Raw genomic sequence first — 23,034 nt, forward strand, 5'->3', positions numbered from 1 at the left:
ACATCTGTTTAGTCATGCTGTCAAAACTTTCCATCTTTATTTGACTGTTTTTCTATTGCATTAATATTAAGGTAGATTGCTGAAGTTGTTTTTAACTATGGAACATCTGTCCAAGTAAAAAAGGAGCTTTCTGCGTACATCTCTGATTAGGGCCTAGGAGAATCTGAGCTAGGGGTAAAGACTTCCTTGCTGCTATTAGTTTCTAAAGTGCTACTATGGTGCACTTTAAATGAGGTTAGCAATTTTAAAGCGGGAGAAAATGACTTACTCATAGAGCACTATTCAGATAGAATGGTTTTTGGTTGTGGTGGAGCAGGGCAGTGCTCTGTCTCCTGCCAGATTTATGGAAAGTTCTTTGGTCACAATAGAAACTGGAGGGCACATAATAGTAGTTTCTGTGTCTTGTGTCCTCTAGGGGATTCTCCATGAAAATATCAGAGCTCCCATGCCAGTGTCCGTTAACTTACAGTTACAGTCACTGTCTCACCCTATCCTAGCTATGATGGCTGATATCCTTGTCATATTTCTGCACACCAGTGAGGAAGCAGGAGGAGACCAAACCCTGCCTACACTTTACGCAGAAGTGATGTTTGTTTTTGGTTAATGTGCTTTTTTTCAGACGCTGTCACTTTGCCCATTCAGAGCAAAGTGACAGTGTCTGCACATAGCCTATCCGACAGGCCCGTATGTTTACCGAACCATGTTCCCTTACCCCTGTACCTGCAGCGTCCCCACCTATCTAAGCTCAGGAGATGACTGATGTCAGAGATTAGACGGGGATGATATGAATGTTTTGTGGATTGTGATTGGCTTTACCTGGAAGCCCTGCTACTCTATCATGACTTTGTGACTAAGCAACTGACTTTTTGCAGAATTTAAAACTAGTTACAGAACCTGGACCAGTTTTTTTTTTTGGTCTTTTATAAAGTTAAAGGAGAAGTACAGCCAAGGCTTGTTTGGCTGTACTTCTCCTATGGATCACAGGAGTGCAGTTTGTTTTGCACGCCTCTGACCTGTTTTCAGCAGACAGCGGGCTGAAGTACGCTCTTCTGACGTCAGAGTAGGTCCAGGCTCAGGCGTCATCACGACCATGGAGTTGGGATCCGCCCAGATCCCTGGACCGGCAATCCGCTGAGAGCCTGAACCGGCTGCTCCTGCCCCCTCCATAGCCCAGCGCTCCAAAAAGTGAGAAGGGGGCAGAGCAGAGAGCTGTGAGAACCGAGCGATCAGCGGTGTTCTAACGCTCGCTTCTCAGTGTTAGAGGCACCGGGAGACAGACGCAGCATTGGACCGATGCTGCATCCACCTAGGCAAGTATGAATAAAAAAAAAAATACCCCCATACTTCTCTTTTAAGATTTAATCCAATATGCTGTTCAGAAAGTGAGTTTTATTGCAGCAAGAGAGTTTTTTTCACATTTCAACCAGGAATAAGGAATCACGGTCACTACATGGAAAATATTTGTTTCTCCCGAGTACTTAGGAGGAAAGACCCCCCATTGTGAAAATCCCAGACGTTTAGAATATTCTGAAGACTATACCGAGAACTCCCAGTTCGGATAGAAATCTCATATCCTGTATATACCCAGGTCTTTTATGTCAGTTCTTAGATGTATTGGCTCCTTTAATGTTCTCAATTAGGCACTTTTCACTTTATTTTCACCTGGTCATCTGGCCAGTAAGTTTATTTCAACTCTTATCAAATTTTTTACATCTGTGATAACTATGCATTACTGCACTGAAGTACGTATATAGACCCTAAAACATATATTTTCTATAAGCTGAGACCTAATAGAAATATGGAACATTTTATGTTGTGTATATTTGCACAACTGTTTATCAAGCCTGTATTTTCAGTAAACAGAACATTAAACTTTATTTTAAAGTAGAACTATAGGAAAAACTTTGTTTTCGTTTTAGATAGAGTTGGGGAGGGATATAACTCTTGTCAGACTTTTTTTTTTCAGAAATCCCTGCAAATTACGGCAATTGTGTGGTGCACCCCAGGTCACCAGAACTAGTGTCACCTCTACTAGTTTTCTGGGCATAGCCCATATTTGAGATTTTCTTTTACTTTCAGTTTAAATGATAGGGCTAAACAGGACAAAAAAATAGGGGTAATTCTCCTTAAGGGGGACACAGACAGCAGTAGAAATTGGACAGAGGTTCTGTGCCCTCTCCACTCTAGCCACCCCCCCCCCCCCCAAAAAAAAAAAAAAAAAAAAAAAAAAGATTTTGCCTTTTGTTATACTTTAATGCACACAAACACAATATAATATCTACTTTAGTTTGTAAATTATAAAAGATTGTGTTGAGTAAATAGATACTAAACATGCCAGCTCCAGTAGTGCGCTTGTTATAAACCTATCTTTTATGTGATGTGTCATTGGGCAAAGAAAAGGATTAAACAAGTCTATGTAGGTACAAATCTGCCATAGTCAGTGACAATAATTGAACATCAAGAAGTTAGCTGTTTATCGATTTTTTTTTTTGTTTAAATTTAGGGTACTTGAAAGGTGCAGTTAATGAGACCCTAGACTATTTATAAAATATTTGTTACATGAATGTCCGAAGCATTCGTGCATGCTGAACAAAATGTGACACAAATTTTTGTAAGAGATTAATGCCCTATCTAATGGCCAAAATGTGGTATAGTTTTCTCATTGAGGTGTTTCGGGAAGCTATGCCACATTTTGACTACTAGATAGAGCTGAATATACATGCATTACTCTCTCACAAAAATTAAAGTTGCCTTTTATTCAGCATGTGCAAATGCGCCTGACACTCGTGCAAATAATTTATAATTAAGAATGCTCCCCCTTCCCCAAATGCTGCTATGCTTATTTTGAACTGATCGTGAGCGAGAATAGATCACTTCCAAACTAGCCAGAAGGCTTTTTGGCTGGCAGCAGGCCCAAAATACGTCTTTTGCAGCCAGTGGCATCCAGACTACTGTTAGAAACATAATTTGCTTTAGTGTTGTGTTATCTATTCTAGTTCCTATGGTTTGCTAAAGCTGTGTATTTAGAGTACATTGCATTTAAAAATATTGAAGACATTCAGACTAAACAGATGGGCAGGTAGGTATTCATTATGATTTAATCATGTAAATGTTTTACAAAAAAATATAATGTGCAAGTATGGTTTTTGAATGTTTTTAAGTTTATTTTGATTGAAGAGCATTTCAAACTTTAGACGGCAACATACACAAATCTATGAAGTGCAGGTACTATGTGGCTCTTTGTCTGATTTTTCTCCTTTCTCCCTTGTGTTCTCCCCTTGCATAGCTGCCAGAAAGTGTTGAACATGTGGTGAGTTGTCCATATGCAGAGGCAGGCAGAACCAGCTCTGTCACTATAACAGTCATAACAGGCTTCTTTGGGTTGTTTCTAATATGGTGCCCTTGTAATTGTAATATTCATTCCAACTTTTTGTTGAAATCAGCAGTATTTAGAACACACCTTTTGTGTAACATGCAAGGAGTCGTTTTGCCTGCCACAGTTTGTGTTTGTGTCAGTGGATTAGATTTTTTGTGCACATATGCCTGCTTTTACACTCAGTTTGTTTCTATTACACCTTTATTTTATTCTGCTCTTTTGATCTGCCACATAAGTTAATATCTAGCTCAAATGTTTGTTTTTGCATGAGTACAGTTTTTGTAGATTTTGCTGGATAAGGTAAATGGGGAAAAGAGGATGATCAGTTCTACAACTTTGTATATAGATGGAGTAAAACATCCTCTGCTAACATTTACCTATAAGTAAGCCTAATATAAAGCTTACCTATAGGTACTGTAAAAAACTTAAACCTGTACTGTTTAAGGGAGATTTACATTACATGCAGCCATTGACAACACTGATGCATGCGCTCTGAAGGAAGGGCCACCGGTGCCGTTCCTTTCGAGCTCTGTGCCATGAATGGCGGCTCCCGCCACTTGCAGTGCTGGAGCCCACGAACCTGGAGGTAACTCCAGGAGAGATGTCAGCTGTTTCGGTGATGTGCGGATGCTGCTGGAAGGCTTCATTCTAAGGGTAAGTATTTCTTAATGAGCTAGTATGCCTTTGTCTTAGAGGTGTGTTTTTTTTTTTTTCTTTTAAGTTTACAACCTCTTTAAGATGCCATAGCTATCTCTCAGACATGTAGAGTTTTTTTTCTCAAGTTGGTCAAAGCATGACACCATGATCCACTTACCAGCTGAGTAGAACTGCTTTGTGACATTGCTTTTAAGCACCTCCTGTCTGTGCCAATTCTGACTTTACTCATACATGTAAAAATCTGCAGTTTTCATATTCGTTTTTGAATATTTTGAACCCCCAAACATATCTATTTTTAGGCAGAGGCCTTGGAGAATAAAACTGTTGTTGCAAGTTATGTTGCACAATATTTACCCAGTTTTATCCCAAAAATTTTCTGGGAAAAATGCACTTTAATTTTAAATGCAAACACAATATATTACCCAATTCTTTGGCAAAATATAAAAGATGATATTCCAAGTAAATAGATATCGAATATCTCACGCTTTAAAATTGCATATGCCAATGAAATAACAACAAATTATGGTACTTAAAAATCTTCATAGGCGATGCTTTAAAGGCCTTTACATATTACCATTTTAGAGTAACGCAGGTGGTCTGACCCTAGAATTATTTTTCTCACTCCGACATTCGTGACAATACCTCACGTATGGTGTGAACACTGATATGTGCACAGGACCTACGTGCACATTCGACTTTGCGTGTGAACACAGGAGGATGGTGGCGCTTTAATTTTTTTTTAACACTGTACCTTTTGTTTTTTTATGTAAATTAACTTTATTGCTATCACAAAGGATGAACAGCATCCCTTGGGATAGATTGGGCTGTGACAGGTCCTCTTTAAAGAGAGATGTGTGGTCTGTTATACCCAATATTTCTCCTCTGGCCTCCGAAGCATCTGATCAAACCTAGATCAGCTTTGTCAGACCAGAATCAGAAGTGACAAAACCCTTGTTGCTTATGGTTTCTGAGGGCACAGAGAAGCAGAAACAACCAGACTTCCTGTTTGTGTCAACCAGTCGCATTGGTACTGTGCTTCCTTTTGAGTCGGGAGAGCCTCAAAGTCAACTGGGGGGAACCCCTCCCATTGCCTCTTAAAGTAATTAAATGCTTACATTGACAAAAATTTCATGAAAAAAAATACAAATATATATTTATATTATTATTATCATTATTATTGATATTAATTTTAGTTTTGAGGAACTGTTAAAATATCTATCAAGTTGTTGTTTCTACATTTCTTTCCTAGTAGGGGAGGTTTTCCCTCACTTTCTTTCCCATTGGTACAAGAAATGGTGGGCATGGTTATCACTAGGGGGGCACAGACAGAAAAATATTTGAGAAGTCCTAACCCTTCCCCACTCTTAAAAATATAATTAAAAAAAAAAAAAAAAAAGCAAATAGTATGTTTCTTTTTACTTGAAACCTCTTTGGAGAAGTTTCCCATCCCATACTGTTCTGGCGGAGGTAGGGGCAAATATCTCCAGCTGGGACATAAACAGCAATAAGGCCCCTTTCACACTGGGGCGGTGGGGGCGTCGGCGGTACAACAGCGCTATTTTTAGCGCTGCTGTACCGTCGTTCTTGCAGCTGTATTCGGCCGCTAGCGGTGCGGTTTTAACCCCCGCTGGCGGCCGAAAAAAGGTTAAAATCACTCGTACAGCGCGGCTATAGCCGCGGTATTGCCGCGGTATAGCCACGCTGTCCCATTGATTTCAATGGGCAGGAGCGGTTTAAGAGCGGTGAATACACCGCTCCTTCACCACTCCAAAGAAGCGGTTTGCAGGACTTTTTTCACCGTCCTGCCAGCGCACCGCTTCAGTGTGAAAGCCCTCGGGCTTTCACACTGAACAAACAGCGGAGGCTGTTTAGGGGCGGTTTGCAGGCGGTACTTTTAGCGCAATACCGCCTGCAAACCGCCCCAGTGTGAAAGGGGTCTAAGAGCCAGTATAGGGTTTAACCCTTCTCTTTATCTAAACGTTTTGACTGGACTTGGGATTTTAATGTCAGAGTTGCTAATACCACTGTCCTGTTCACACCTTACTTAGATTTGAAGTATAAATTCTATTCTGGGGCAGTCAAACCAGAAACAGTATTTCTATATTATATGCAGGAGCCATATAAGTGTGCTCTATTTGCTGATGATTTGTTGTTCATCACCTCACCCCACACTACTCTGTAAAACTTTCTCTTCTGGGACGCTTTGGGAGAGTTTATGGGCTCATAGTTAACCATGACAAATCAGAAGTGAAGAATGTCAATCTGCCATTTCCGACACTACAGAGTATTCCGTCTCACTACCCATTTCAGTGGCAGCCGATGTCCCGCTCCTATTTAGGAATCTGACTAACCCCCAGCGTTTCCTCCCTTTACAAGGCTAACTACCCTACTCTATTTGCTAAACTGTTAGAAGACATGCAGGTGTGGTCGGACGTAAGCTTATCATGGCTAGGTAGGACTGCCTCATTGAAAATGACAATCCTGCCTTGGTTACTATATTTTTTTTCGCACTTTACCAATCCAGGTCACTGTTAGTGCCACTTAATGGTTCCAATCCAAAATACTCCCATTTATCTGGGGTACCAAAGGACCCAGAATAGCAAGGGCCACGATGTACACTCCTAAGGATATTGGTGGACTAGGAGTGTCAGACTTTCGGAAATATTACGTGGCAGCACAGCTTGCTCAACTAGGCCAACTCCATAGCAAACATTACCAACAAGATTGGATTGCCATAGAGGCCCAAGAAAGTTTCCCACTTGCAATGGATCTCGTCCTTTGGGCCCCCTCGAAACATCGCAGGGCTATACTGAGCCCAACGCTCTTCCATTCACTACAGGTGTGGGATACAAGCTGCAGGAGATGGCCTCTGCACTCATCACATATCCCAGTAGCTCCCCTTTTTTGCAACCCCCTGTTTCCACCGGGTATGCAACCTGACAGGTACATTTGGTAGCTAAATAAGGGAATGTACCGTATAGGTGATTATTTTGACCACAGTGGTATACGTCCCTCCTCATTATTCACAGGAAGCCTGGAGATGCCCCCCTGCTGAGAGCTTCCACTTGCAACAAATTTATCACTTTCTCCAATCCCTACAGAAAGACAGCTCTGATGTGGCAGTCCGTACTGTGTTTGAAAACAGATGCATGCAGGATGCTGCTATGCGGGGGAGCATCTCGCTATTATATAAACTGCTCATCACCAATAATGATAGATTATCCTACCAGGTGGCGTGGGAAAGGGATCTGTCCATAACCCCTGAGGCGGAAGACTGGCATAAATGGAGCACGAGGATTCATAAAGGCATTCTGAATGTAGCCTTGATAGAAGCAGCCTATAAGGTCCACGCCAGATGGCACTTGGTGCCAGAGCGTTTGTCAAAAACGTATCCAGGCAGATCAGCTATGTGCTTAAGAATTTGTTGTCAAAGTGGTGGGCGTGCCCTAAGGTTTGCCGCTTTTGGATAAGGGTACACTCACTTATTTTCTCGGTCACAATGGTCAATATTTCTAAAGAAGCGAGTGTAGCCTTAATAAATAAGCCTGTTGAAAATATCCCTCGACATACCCAGACCCTCATTTATTTTATGTTCTTGGTGGCTAAAATCGCTATAGACACAACATGGAAAAGCTCTGTCATAGATATGGCCTTGATGAAACGGAAACTTGCGTGGATCATGTTGAATGAAAAGGTAGTGAGTATCTTACGAGATAAGCAACCAACATGTGACAAAATTTGGTCTCCTTGGCTGGATTATTTGCAGGTCCCAAGGGACTGACGCCGATAATGACTGGTGGATCCTCGGGCTGACTCACCCTCTCTCTTTCTTTACCATTTCTATTGTTCCTCTGATCCCAAACGATCTAGTAATTATGTTCTGCTCTCCCCCTCCCACCCCCCTTTTTTATCTCTTCTCTTCCTCTTTTCCTACTCAAATACATTTGTTATAGTTGAGGGATTGGAGCCCCCAGCAGGGGAAACAGGGGGGGGGGGAGTATAGCCAAAAAAGCTTTGGCCATTCTTCTTTAATTTGTTAATTTGGTAACTTTAGATCCTGCCACTTAATTTTCACATTACAGTTGATATATTTTTTTTTGGTAACTGATGGGATCCCAGATGCAATAAATCTTCCCACTGTATCATAATGGCAAAAAAAACCCAATTTGTGTGCATAGATATATTAAAGCTGCTGTAAATAAAGTCAGAACATCATTAAACACTTGAATTTCTCTCACAATATTCCAGTAAAAACCATTGTCAATACAAAAATAATAATGATATCCTTAATGTCAGTTCTAAAGCTGGCCATACACTGTTGTGTTTGGGGGGGGGGGGGGGCAGGGGGCAATCTTTCCATCCACACAAATGTAGTTGATACCTCCCTGCCCAGGACATTGTATTCCGACAGCGGCACCTGCCTTCAAAGTGCACCCCGTTATCTCCCTAACAGTGACAATTCCACTTCCTAGTGCTCCCACTGTGCTCTCCATCCTTCAGAAAAATACACTCAATAGATTTACTGAATGTAAGATTATCAGGGTTATAACGTGGTCAAATTGTCTCCCATTTAAAACCCCACAGTGCTTTAGATGGGGCTTCTACTTTTTTATAACTCCAATCCTCAATAAATCATCAGATGTTTACCCACAAAAACAATAAAAAGTGCTCATGGCATATTACTGTTTTGTGCGTTTTTTTTAAGACTGTTCAATTTCAATGTGCTCACATTAGCAAAAATACTCAAAGCACCATGGTGATCAACATTAGAATAAAAGCACTTTCTCATCTAACGTGACCAGCACCATCACATACCGTCTTCCTTCCTGACACCACGAAACACAGATTTGCCACTTACTTTTTTTGCATCAGGAATTGACATCATAAATGGACATTAAGAGTAAGACGCATGTGAATCTTTTAATTTTTTATTTGTTTTGGTATTCACTTGCATATGAGTTGAGAATTTCAAGCACTGTTTGTTAGATGTTTATTGAATATGTTAGGGTAGGTTACAAAATAGTATAAGGTACAGAACTGTGACATCTCAAACACAAGGGAATACCGGGAGAAAAAGCCTCAGGGACTCGTAGTTAAAAGAAGCACCTTTATAACCACAATATGATCAAATGGACACATGCAAATTTTTTTTTTGCAAACTACCACTATACATAACATAACCTCACAATTCTCACTAAAATATTCCATACCCATTGGCGCACAAAATAATAATAAAAAAAAAATGACTATATTGACTATAAATCTAAATGTTAAGCAAATTCTTTCAGCTTTGCACAGGTAACAATAGAAGGGAAATATACTTGTAAAGTAATCTAGTGGTGCCATACATTATGAATAATTTGTGTAATTAATATTAACATGTGTAGCAGATCAGAAATCTTTCTCGTCACTTTCTTTTGTCCTAATCAAAAGCAGTGCTCTCAACTTTTACTATGTTTTAGATCAGTTATTCTTGTCCTATATTGTATATAAGAAAATTGTGGCTTTTGTATGTCATCATTGATTGCTGCCACCATGACTTGTAAATTGGCCTTAATCCAAACTTGGCTTTTTTTTTTTTTGAGAATAAAAATTGACCAAATGTTATTTTGCAATATTTGATGGTTTTCAACAGTCACTTTATTTGTGGATTATTTTTCCTGTAAATTGAGAGAGCTGCTAAGAACGAACACTTCACAGCATATTCCATTTGTTATTGTTTTCACTGGTCACGTGTGTGTTAAAGTCCACAATATTTTATTACACTTAAGATCTTTGTCTGAAACAATGCCGTTATCAGAGCAGGCCCCACACTTGTAAAAGACATTTACATATAAAGAAGATTAAAGATGCACTAAATCCAGGAGCTAGATGCTCTAGTTCAATAGTTTACCACATTACACAGCTATAGAAGAAGTTAACCTAATAGCAGTTCAGATAACGTGTAAATTCATGTGTTTTATCTTTGAAATTGTAACCTGGTTTGAAAATTGCATAGCATAAAATGTAATAGGAAAAACACTTATCTTTCTACACCCATTTTAAAACCTACAATTACCAATCACCTGCTTTATTTCAGTTGCAAGTACATTCATAAAGTTTTTTTTACGCAATATACCTCTTTTAAACATTTAAACAGGAAATAAAGTCTTCCTTTTTATCTGTACCTACAGGTAAGCCTATAATGAGGCTTACCTGTAGGTACTGTAAATATCTCCTAAACTTGCACTGTTTAGGAGATATTTACTATATGCGCTGACATCGGTGCATGCGCTCTAAAGAAGCGGCTGTCTGTGCCATTTCTTTAGGACCCTGTGCCGTGACTGGTGGCTCTGGTGCGTGATGTCATCGCGGCGCTGCCCAATCACAGCACTGGAGCCCGCAAACCCAGAAGGAACGCCGGGTAAAATGTCAGCCGTCTCAGCAGTGTGCAGGCGCCGATGAGAGAGCCTTGTTCTAAGGTAAGTATTTCATAATGAGCAAGTATGCGATGCATACTAGCTTATTATGCCTTTGCCTTACACAGGTTTTTTCTTTTTTTGACAGGGTTTACAACCTCTTTAATTACTAAGACAATAAAGAAGGGGGCCTTATTGGGGATTTATTATATGTTCCCCTAATTATTCTTTTGAAAGTCATCATGTAATTGTATAAAGTTTACTAAAAGTTAAGAGAAGTTATTCATCTTTATAGGATAAGTTCACCTTTTAAAATAAATTATAAGTGCACATATTTCTACAGGTAAAAAAAGTGCAATTTTTTTTTGGAGCTTGCAGAGCATTGCGCCCAAGATCAGGAGTTAACTGGAGCAATTGGAGGCTGTTAGTACAGCTGTCTGGCTGTACCTCCTGCACAGGCAGACAGTTACTGAGGGAAGGAAGAATCAAAATACCAGAGTGCTCATCAGTGCCCCCGCAGTTCACTATGAACTACAGGTCACCTGCCGCGGTGGAAGACGAGACTTGTAGTTCATTCATTCACAGATCACTGCAGGGAGAAGATGCCCTGCCTGTTATCACAAGAGGAGGGGGGGGGGGGTCAGGGGTGCCAGCAGGTTTTTCTATAGTAACATTTTCCAATCTAAATACAGATGTAATTTGTTACTAAAGGTGAACTTGTCCTTTAAATTGTGATCGAGCAATAAAGCAAATATTAAGCAAAGGGTTGAAATCATGTATATGCTTCCAAGGAACCCCTTGAGTTTTTTGGACTTGAACTATCTGTAGAGGAGTTTTACCAGTGCTTCCAATCTAATCCCTAATCATGCATTCCATTTCATGGATGGATTGAGCCTGCTCAATGGTGATTTCAGTAGTGCATTAAAATATTTGTGGTTGGGAGCTCTCATGAGATCCTGACCAACCTCTTAGTTAATGTTCCAACTCAAGTGAAGAAAATTCTTTGGTCTAAGATTTATTTTAGATCTTTATTCTGAGCTCAAATGTAGAGTGTTCAGGTGGTGCACATTTCTCAGGTTGAGGAGCTTTAGTTTAGGTCAGGGGTCTCCAAACCATGGCCCTCCAGTTCAGGAACTGCAATTCCCATCATGCCTAGTCATGTCTGTGAATGTCAGAGTTTTACAATGCCTCATGGGACATGTAGTTCTGCGACAGCTGGAGGGCCGTAGTTTGAAGAGCTCTGGTTTAGATTACATTTTTTTTTTTTTTTTAATCACCCCTCCATTTAGACTGTTTTGGTTGTTAATTGCCTACATGAAGTGCACGTGTGAATCAGTTTGTAGCTTTCACTCAGTTGTGTATGCTAAAGAACATGTATGTGATGCATGCCCAGTCCTATTAATATAGAAGCCATTGTCTTGTTCACGAAGATATTTCTTTCTTCATTATCCATTTTTAATTTCCACTCTTTCTTTTTATAGGTGCTGTTGCTTTTTCAAGAGGAGGAAAAGGAAAACTATTCAACGCCACAAATGACTCTGGAAAAGGGCAGACCATGGGGAATTACTCACTTGTTCATCTGCTGTCCTGTGATAACACAAAAACATCATCTCCACAATGACCATGTTTCGTTATTTTCTTACCCCCTTTTACAGCATCATGTTCCCATGCTTCTGTCTTACATACATTTTATGATGTCCAACCTCTAGAAGCTTTAAAGTTTTGTCAAAATAGAATTCTTTACAGTAAATGGACCAATTATGTGGTACAGACATAAGTTGCTGTTTTCAGCCAAATGCAGTTTTACCACCACTGGAAACTGCTAGCTGTTCATAGATGAAGAAGGAGTCAACAAACTTTTTCACATGCAAACAGCGGCTAAGGATTGTCTGCTAAAGCTTTAAAATAACACACTAAAAGCCTTCCCTTTGGAGATTTGCAGTTCAATATTGGCCGATATTTACAGTATTACTGAAATGGTACTGTGTTAATCGGTAGTTAGCCTTACCTTTCTCTCTCATTGTCTAAAAGGTACAACCACTGCCCAGAGGTACACAGGACGAACCTGTCTGGACATGACTGGGGATAATGTACAAATGCAGTCAGACACAGACTCCTAAGCAGTAAATATAATAGTTCTTTATGTTGTACCTCTCGCAGTGATGGAGAGAAATAGAAACAACAAGGACTGTAGTCCTGAATGTACATGATGTAATTTGTGCTTCTTGGTAATGTGTTTTGGTAACACATAATAAAAAAATTAAAAAAAAAACACACTTAAAAAATATTATTCAACTGATGTAAGTTAACACTACATGAAGGAGTCGGAGGTTAGGAATTACTAAAATAAGCATATGGTAGCTGGAAGGCACTTTTTGCATACTGCTTGATGCAGAAAAGCATATTACTCCGTTTATTAGAAAATTTTAAATCTGTCATGTGATAGGTGTATAAAACCATTTTACTCTTCAGCACGAAGCAGCTGAGTTGATGGGTGCTTCACTTGTCCTGTGTTTGCCTGCAGTTAGCTGATGCTTTCAGAATCGTTCTCAACCCAACTTTGTAGTAGAGCATGGTGGAAAGCATTGGCTGAACACTTCTTCTCCATTATTTTCTTCTGGTTTCAGAGAAGTGTCCGCTTTTTTTTTTGGGTGGGGCGGAGTGATTTCTCAGTAACAAATTTGAGGTTTATCAATGACATCAACTTCAAAGTCCAGCAGTAATGTTCTGATCCAGAACCTTGTAGCTTCTGAGCAGTGAAGCCATGATAATTGTCTTTATTGCATTTAACTGCATTAGGCCTGCATTTACTTTTTTTTTGTTTTCTTTTAAGGGAACTGGCTAGAACAAATTTTTGACCAAACTTTGGTTAATTTATGTCAAAGTATAAATCCAAAAGTCTCCTAGCTCAAACCTTTTTTTTTTTTCTTGTCTATCAGCACACGCTCTATGGCTAACTTATTTATTTTTTAAGTCTGGTTTGTGGTAACATAAATCATTGTTTATTGCAAATAGATAAATGCACATCTTTGAGTTCATTATTGCATTTACAGGGATTTTAATTGTCATTTGTAACTTATTTTGTTAACAACCAAGAGTGCAGTGCTTATTTTTGATGGTTTATGCGCTCACTTAAAAACGCTGAAAAAGTTATTGATGTGATGGTTGTTTTTTTTTTTTTTTTTTTTTCTTCCCCACTGTCGCTGTACATTTTTGTTTCCATTGGTCAAATACATTAATTTCATCCCTTTGTCAATGACATAAGCCGTACTGCAGTTCTCAGTCTGCCTTGTTTGTGTTACTGTCTTAATCTCAAGAATGATATATATATATATATATAAATACATATATATATTTTTTTTCGTTATGAAAGATGAGAGTTGTGGCCATTCTAATGTGAAATCACTTCTGTCTCTACAGTATTTGACCAAATTTTATTGCACCATATTGTAAATACATGCAGCAACTTGTGTTTCTTATATAATACACCTGTTTATTTTGTTTTCTTGTTAGATCTTTCTTTTTTGTGGAGAGAAGAAGCTATTTGGCCTGTACAGTGTTTATATGATCTAAACTCAAAACACAAGAAAATGTGTATATTAATCCAATTGTGGACTTCAGATATTTAAAATACAAAACCCTTTATTTGCTGCAATGACCAGTATGTAGACATTTGCTTTTTAGCAATATTTAAGTGCTCCGTTTGCTGCCATGTAAAGGGGAGGCTCTCTTTGGCAGCAATAACTGGTCAATAATAGGTAATGCAGGTATGTTCAGGTTAAGCCAACAATGTTTTGCATTTATATGCTTTTTCCCTGTCTATACTAATGAAGTCAACATTGCCTGAATGTTAAAATAATGGAAAAATCCCTGTTTAAAAGTATGTAACTGAAATAAAAAATAAAGGTAGTTTTTTTAACTTGCCTTTTTTTTTTCTTTTTCTGCTATTGCTTATGTATGAGCAGTGTTGTGGATTTTTTTTTATTAATACAAATGTAAAAAAACAAACTGCTAGTCCTGAGCTATAAATCTATCATCACAATATTCAAAACTGTTAAAAGAAGCCTGTAACGATACAATATAATACCAGCCATTGTTTTTAAAGGTGTGTACTCTGGGCCTGTCATCCTGTTTTAGGCTTCACTACCTTGTCTGGTGTGTTACTTTTTAAAGTCTGAAGTGTTAATAGTTTATTTTTATCAATTAACAAAATGGAATGTAAATTAACAGAAGAGAAATCCAGATCAAATCACTATTTGGTGTGACCACCCTTTGCATTCAGCACTGCATCAATTCTTCTAGGTACGCTTGCACACAGATTTTGAAGGAACTCTGCAGGTAGGTTGTTCCAAACACCTTGGAGTACTAACTACAGATCTTCTGTGGATGTAGGCTGCCTCAAATCCTTCTGTCTCCATGTAATCCCAGACAAACTTGATCTTGAGATCCGGACTCTGTGGGGGCCAAACCATCACTTCCTGGACTTCTAGTTCTTCTTTATGCCGAAGATCATTCTTAATGACATTGGCTGTATGTTTGGGGTCATTGTCCCGCTGCAGGATAAATTTGGGGGTCAATCACACTGCTGTCTGATGGTATGGCATGATGGATAATTATATGCCTGTATTTCTCAGCATTGAGAACACCATTGATCCTGACCAAACCTGCAATCCATTTGCAGACATTCAGTCCAAACTTGCAACAGTCCATAGCACCTGTTGCCATTTTTCGGAACTCCAGTTTTCGTGCTTAGTTGCATGGCCTTGTTTCCACGTATGGCTTTGGCCACAGTTCTACCATAAAGACTTCTCTGGACAGTCGATGGGTGTACCTGGGTTCCACTAGTTTCCACCAGTTCTTTGCTGATGGCACTGCATTGTGCATTGAACAAATCCCAGTCTGCTTTGAAATCTTTGCCTGGGAGAGACCTTAATGATGCAGTACAACTACTTTGTGGCTTGTTGCTGTGCTCAGTCTTGTCATGACCTGTGACATGAAACTGTTTTCTACAACCTCACCTTAGTAGTAGAGTTTGGCTGTTCCTCATTAAGGATGAGCTCCGGCGTGATCACACAGCCCACGTGCAGAGCCCGCCAGGAAGTTGACACTGCGCTGCGCTAATCAAAGGCAGTGAGACATTGTTCCGATGTGCGGCTACAGAGATCGGGAAATGTCTCACTGCCTGTGATCAGCGCAGTGACGACTTCCTGGCGGGCTCTGCACGTGGGCTGTGCGAACACGCCGGAGCTCATCCTTATTCCTCATCCAGTTTTAAGCCTCCTTCACAGCTGTTTGTTTCAGTTAATGATCGTGTTTCAACCTACATATGAAATTAGAACCTGCTTGGTATAATCATACACACGACTTTGTAATCCTACAAAACCCTTAACTTGTGCAAGTGTAACAATTGATGCTGGTTTGAAGTCAATGGGTAGACGCAACAAATTTTGATTTGATTTTTCTTCTGTTCACTCACTTTGCATTTTGTAAATTGAGAAAAATAAACATTTAAAATATGCTGTTTTTTTTAAATAATTATTATTGTACTTACTGTATATGTTGATCATTTCCTGATAATCCTATCCCCCTTAACCTCCTCAAGAGAGAATAAATTCAGTTCAGCTAATCTTTCCTTTTAGCTCAGCTCAGTGTCTCTTATCCATTTGGTTGCCCTTCTCTGCACTTCCTCCAGTTCACCACTATCCTTTTTGTGAACTGGCGCCCAAAACTGGACTGCACATTCCAGATAAGGTTTTCCAAATGATTTGTACAGGGGCAAAATGATGTCTCTGTTTCTCTCTCACCTATACCTCTTGATGCAAGTAAGTATTTTGCTAGCATTAGAGAATGCAGCTTGGCGACAGGGTTTCAGTTTTGCTCCCGTGAAGCAAAACCACATTGCCTCGGCATGTATACAGCCCTATGCAACTGCAAGCCTTTTTAGGTGGGCTGTCAGGAGGCAGTAAAGACACAGTAAACTGTCTGCTTTCACCCCCCTGGCCATGTGTGACGAGCCCTTAGGGTGCATTCGCACCTGCAAATGCAATTTGCCTGCCTTTAGATGCAGGAGCCCCAGCAGGGACTCTAGCAGTTACTAGTGAGCAGGCAGCCCCATTGACAGCAGGCAGGCAGTCTACATCCAGGGCCAATAACTCTCATGTGATTGCTGGATGAGCGATTTACATGCAAGGGAATGTGATTAGTTGCAGGAGCAGGCAGCCTCCTATTGCTTTCAATGTGGATGCCTGTAGCTAATCGTGGGAACACCCCACTGGTATGCTTGCATCTAATTGCAGGCAGGGTGTAAATGCACCCTTGGTCTGGCCTGTTTTGCTTTAGGCTAGGCTCTTAAGTCTTCCTGATCTGACCTTTATTGGTTTTAGCTTCTGATGCTGTTTAGCTGATTTGGGTTTGCATTGGGTTCTGATCCTGTTTCTCTCTAATTGGTGTTGGCTTCTGTTCTGTTTTATCTTGTTGCGCCTGATAACAGCACAATTGGTCCCTATTGTTCAGCTCTGTACTGATGCTGGTTTTTCTATTCTGGTTGTATAAAAGGAAAAATAGATTCTGGCGCACAGATTTTATAGTCCAGACAGCAATAAATGTCTAGTAAATGGATAATCGGGGGTAAGAACAATCCAGGAATATCTCTCATCCGTGGTGAATGAGATATAATAAGGGAAGGCACTGGACCACCTGCGGCTGCTATTGTGCCTGGCTCTGTATTAAACCAATAGGAAAGAAAACAAGCTAAGTGTAGTATCCCAATTAATAACAATGGCCTGTAGAAGGAGCTAGATGCTCTGAGCACATAGCCTTGTTTTTACCTCTCGTCTGGTTCTCCCGTCCTTCCGGTGATGTCATTTCTGCCATGCGTTCTACGCTGGTTAGCATGGCTTCCTGGGGCTCCTCCTGAGCGGGCCCTCTCCACACCCAGCAGCCAGAACCGATGCCATCGGTTCTGCAGGACGCATTTAGGAGGTCCCTACATCCACAGACTTTGTACCAGTTGAGCATACTTTCTATTTACCTTTTTTTGTGTGTTTTTAATCTACTGTTCGCTTTGTTATTTTTACCTACAGGTACGCCTATGATGACGTCAGCGGCGCATGCGTTCTGAAGGTTCGGTGGATCGTCCCATTGTTCTGACTGGACGTCATATGATGTCCTTCAGAGCAAGTCACTCGTGCATGCCCTCGGGGGCACACTGCATCTTCGATCACGGTAAAGAGCCTATGATGTAGGGTTTTTACCACGTGGTCAGCTGTGTCCAATCACAGTGAAAATAGGAAGTGCCGGTTATCGGCATTCTTCTACTCATGCTGACAGTGCATGAGTAGAGGAGAGCCGATAAGCGGCTCTCCTGATGGGGGGGGGGGGGGTGTTTCTGCTCCGATAACCGGTGCATTGATTATTAGTGCAGCCGCCCCATCGGAGATTCCTGCTGACTTTCAGTGTAGCCTATCAGTGCTTGTCTGCGTTTGTAACAGACGAAGATTTTTTTTTTTTCATTTGTTTAGCAAAAAAAAACTCAGTGGTGATAAATACTGGTGGTAAATACCAACAAAAGAAAAAAAAGATAAAAATTTCATTTGGGTACAGCATTGAATGACTGCGGAATTGCCATTCAAAGTGCGACAGCGCTGAAAGCTGAATATTAGCCTGGGCAGGAAGAGGGTAAAAATACCCGGTATTGAAGTGGTTAAATATGCTTCAAACTAGGGGTACACCGAATGGAAATTTTGGTACCGAAAATGAACGATACACTAGGCCGAAAACCGATACTGAAAATGACAGTTTTTAAAAAATATTTCACTTTTTCTATATAATTGTATTGTGTTCACCTTTTTAATTGATATCATCAGATTAAATTAATATGAATTTATTGTTGGCCTTTATTGGCACCTTTAGTGCTAGAAAGGTCAAGAAAATGCAGTCTGCAGTCTCTAACCATCTCTTTTATCATGTCTGCAATCTCTTACTTAAACACACTGCTAATAGTATTAGCCAAATTTCCATTTGGTGCACCTCTAGCAGACATGATACAAGAGATCAATGCAGCCTCACCAGTGCCCGTCACATGCAGCCTCACCAGTGCCCATCACATGCAGCCTACCTGTGCCCAGCAGCATCACTGGTGCCTGTGCCTAGCAGCCTCACCTGTGCCCATCATATGCAGCCTGCCTGTGCCCAGCAGCCTCGCCAGTGCCCAGCAGCCTCACGAGTTCCCATCATATGCAGCCTACCATTGCTCAGCAGCCTCACCAGGGCCTGTCATATGCAGTCTACCATTGCCCAGCAACCGCATCAGGGCCCGTCATATGCAGCCTACCTGTGCCCAGCAACCACACCAGTGCCCGTCATATGCATCCTGCCAGTGCACAGCAGCCTCACCAGTGCCCGTCATATGCAGCATGCCAGTGCCCAGCAGCCTCACCACTGCCCGTCATATGCAGCCCACCAGTGCCTGTAATGCAGCTTACCAGTACCCATCATATGCCGCTTGCCAGTGCCCAGCATCTTTACCAGTGCCCATCATATGCAGCCTGCCTGAGTCAGCATCAGCGGCGATCTCCATGTGTCACAAGCTGAATTTGAATTGCCCGGGCCGGAGTAACAATGTCCCACCTCCTGTAATCACGTCACACTGATTCAAAGTCCCACCATTGGATCAGTGTGCTGTCTATCACAGGAGGTGGGACACTGTTACTACGGCCGGGCAATTCAGCTCCGTGACACACGGAGACCACGGAGAGGAGGACTGAGCAAGCCAGGATGACACTTCCGCAATGGGCGGCACCCGGGGCGGACCACACCCCCTTTTGGTATCTGTTGTTTTTTTTCGTTCGGCCGAATGAAAAAAAAACAGTTTCCGGACGATAGTTTTCGGTAGCCGAAATTTCGGTGCCCCTCTACCTCAAACAACACATGATAGACTGGTAAAATCATAATTTATTGAGTTACATACAATAACATAATAAAAAAAGGGAATGAAACTGCGCTGTAGACCAAATAAACAATAAATCGTTGAAAAGCTGCAATCCTGACAATAAACATCAATTGTGGGAAAACATAAAAAATAAAAAGAATTGCGCTAATACATGTGCAAGGTAACATAAACAAGTATAGTGATAAGTGCAAAAGTGGAAAAATTAAATGTGAATAACAGTTAATACAAATCCACCATAATGTCCCAATGAAGTAAGAGCTCAATATAGTATGTAGAGAGCTCCAATTCGCCCAAAAAGTGCAAAAGCCAAAAGTCCAAGTGATAATGCGATTAGTGACATCAGAGGAGGGTCCACCACCCGGGATAGAAGGGGTTGCTCCTTACCAGATGGCCATGACTCCCCACTACAGAGAGTCACAGCAAGCAGATAGGATCGTAACACAGAGGTTAGAGACTTCTATCAGCATCCACCAGGGGTCGCCTCACCGCCAGTCAAAAGGTAGAAAGAAAGTCACGCTTATAACAATCTTATGGCAGTTAGTCCACTGGTAGCAGTTTCCAGATCCTAGAGAGAGGACGTACGAACCGCTACTGGCTGATGCATTTTGAAGGTTTCCCTTCTTCTTCAGAGCCTGAAGAAGAAGGGAAACCTTCAAAATGCATCAGCCAGTAGCGGTTCGTACGTCCTCTCTCTAGGATCTGGAAACTGCTACCAGTGGACTAACTGCCATAAGATTGTTATAAGCGTGACTTTCTTTCTACCTTTTGACTGGCGGTGAGGCGACCCCTGGTGGATGCTGATAGAAGTCTCTAACCTCTGTGTTACGATCCTATCTGCTTGCTGTGACTCTCTGTAGTGGGGAGTCATGGCCATCTGGTAAGGAGCAACCCCTTCTATCCCGGGTGGTGGACCCTCCTCTGATGTCACTAATCGCATTATCACTTGGACTTTTGGCTTTTGCACTTTTTGGGCGAATTGGAGCTCTCTACATACTATATTGAGCTCTTACTTCATTGGGACATTATGGTGGATTTGTATTAACTGTTATTCACATTTAATTTTTCCACTTTTGCACTTATCACTATACTTGTTTATGTTACCTTGCACATGTATTAGCGCAATTCTTTTTATTTTTTACATACAATAACATATTAAGATTAAAAAATGATAAAATGGTCTAAATATTCTTATTGCAAAGTGGTATGGATCTAAACTGTCCCAACACGTTTCACCCAATGGGTCTTCTTGAGGGAAAGAAATAACCACTTGAAGCTCTTTAAACTGCATGAAAAAAGAAATATCACATAATAAATTGATCAATTACACCTGCAGCAACAGCCACATCATGCTTACCAAACCGCACATCAATCTTGATCTAGGCAAATTAATCAATGGCCATAAATTGAACATAGATGAAACCACAGATTAGGGCCCAGCTCAGGGTTGTCTAGTGACTGCAGGAAGCACAATGGGGCCTGGTTATGAAAGAAAAAAAAAAATAACAAGCTTATGTTTTAAATGACCTTAACCACTTCAATACCAGGCACTTAGACACCTTCCTGCCCAGGCCAATTTTCAGCTTTCAGCGCTGTCGGAATTTGAATGACAATTGCGCGGTCATACAACATTGTACCCAAACAAATTTTTTATCATTTTGTTCCCACAAATAGAGCTTTCTTTTGGTGGTATTTGATCACCTCTGTGGTTTTTATTTTTTGCACAACAAATAAAAAAAGACCGAAAATTTCGAAAAAAAACAAGTTTTTCTTTGTTTCTATTAAATATTTTTGTAAATAAGTACGTTTTCTTCTTCAATGATGGGCACTGATGGGCAGCGATGAGGTGGCACTGATAAGCAGCACTGGGCACTTGTAGGTGGCACTGATGGGTACTTATGGGTGGCACTGATGGGGACTTAGGATGACACTGATAGGTGGCATAGATGGGCACTGACAGGTGGCACCGATGGACACTGATGGGTGGCACTGATGACACTAATGGGTGGCATTGCTGGACATCACTGATATATAATGGTGCCAGTCAGTGCCCATTTGTGGGCACCGATTGGCACAGATCGGGCATAATTTGCACATTGGATGGCCATGGGGTATATACCTGGCCATCCTCATGTTGCCCCCTTCCCTGATGGTCCTGACGGCTTCCCTGGTGGTCTAGTGTGGGCATCCAGGGGGGGGGGGGGGCTGCACTGATAAACAATCAGCATAGACCCCCCCGTCAGGAGAGCCGCCAATTGGCTCTCCTCTACTCGCGTCTGTCAGACGCGAGTGAGGAAAAGCCGATCAACGGCTTTTCCTATTGACATCGTGATCAGCCGTGATTGGACACGGCTGATCACGTGGCAAAGAGCCTCTGTCGGAGGCTCTTTACTAAGATCTGTGGAGCGGTGTGTCAGACTGACACACCGCTCCACTGATCGCGACAATGCGCGCCCCCACGGGCGCGTGGCAGCTGTTATCCTGCTGGACATCATATGACGCCCAGTCAGGATAACTGAACCACCTCCCGGCCGTCAATCTGCTATATAATTTGTAATAAAAACATCTTTACCATTCTGAAGCTTCCCCCCAACCACTTTGCATATTATTTTATAAATACTGTGATTCTGTGAAATATGCTGCTTTAATCTCCCTCCACTGAGTCTGACTGCATCCATTTTAACTGTGGGCAGCTGAAGCTTTTGCCTGTTCACTTCCTGGATTTACCCAGACACACAGCTCCATCTCTGAAGCTCTCATTGGCCCTCTTATGACTTATCCCCCTCCCTTCCTGGCACACTCTCACGAGAGTGAGAGCTGTGAATGATGACATAAGCATACATAGAAAAACAAAACCCAAGTAGTCCTACCAGGATTCAAAAGATGGCTACTTTTGCAACAGAAAATCTAAATCAAGTTGGTTCTATTAAGATTACAAAATTTATTCAATACACTAATGCCAATAGAGGCAAAGCCTCCCAAAATCAACAACGTGCAAATAGTATAAAAGTGCATACAACTTCACGCATCATACTTTCCGGGTCACCTCCATAGGAGGTATAACCCTGAAAGAAATCGATGCTTGTGGACACACAAAGTATGAAAACAGCACATGTACAACACTACACAAACATTTAAACAAAAAACCCCCCACAAAAATACAGTGTGTCCGGACACCAGCTTGTTCATATTCACAGGTAAACTGCCAGGCGACAAACTCGCATTAAAAATACATATGGCTTTGAAAAAGGTGTTCACCTTATTCCAATAAGGAAAAAATACTGTGCAGATTTCCTGTGAATAGCCCCTGGGGCAAGGGATAAAAGATGATACTTATGTCTTCCCCTAAATTTAAATAAAGTTGATATGAAATTAATGTGATGGATCACACTGACTGATTCTTGATTTTTAAAGGCCTGCGCTGATTTAAATGCAGAAGGAAAATGTCCTTGAGTTGCCAGACATAGTTATCCTCAGGTGGTTAGCAATGTATTTTGGCCAGGAACACTAAATGTCTCCATACATGATGTCTTAACCCCCGAGAAATGTCCTTCTGAATGGTGATCAAATTATCATAAGTGTGAGCGCAACAGCCGGTTGCCGATATCGGCTCTGAATGGGGAATAAACTGTAATCTCCCATAACCAAGAGTATAT

At 41.1% G+C, this 23,034-nt stretch overlaps 1 protein-coding gene across 6 annotated transcripts in view; it reads left to right on the plus strand.

Annotated features, from left to right (window-relative positions):
- CSNK1G3 (casein kinase 1 gamma 3) overlaps positions 1 to 14,350 on the plus strand; it is a 223,312-nt gene extending 208,962 nt beyond the window's left edge. For 4 of the 6 annotated variants that reach the window (XM_073624706.1, XM_073624701.1, XM_073624728.1 and 1 more), the window contains 2 exons: positions 3,287 to 3,310; positions 11,913 to 14,350. In XM_073624706.1, coding sequence (XP_073480807.1) covers positions 3,287 to 3,310; positions 11,913 to 11,967 — 79 coding nt within the window. In that variant the 3' untranslated portion in view covers positions 11,968 to 14,350. The remainder of the gene's footprint in view (positions 1 to 3,286; positions 3,311 to 11,912) is intronic. The other 2 variants (XM_073624712.1, XM_073624737.1) reach the window with 1 other exon arrangement.
- The last annotated feature ends 8,684 nt before the right edge of the window (positions 14,351 to 23,034 follow it).

Source organism: Aquarana catesbeiana, linkage group LG01, assembly GCF_042186555.1.
Source record: "Aquarana catesbeiana isolate 2022-GZ linkage group LG01, ASM4218655v1, whole genome shotgun sequence".
In the NCBI taxonomy this organism is placed as follows: domain Eukaryota; kingdom Metazoa; phylum Chordata; class Amphibia; order Anura; family Ranidae; genus Aquarana; species Aquarana catesbeiana.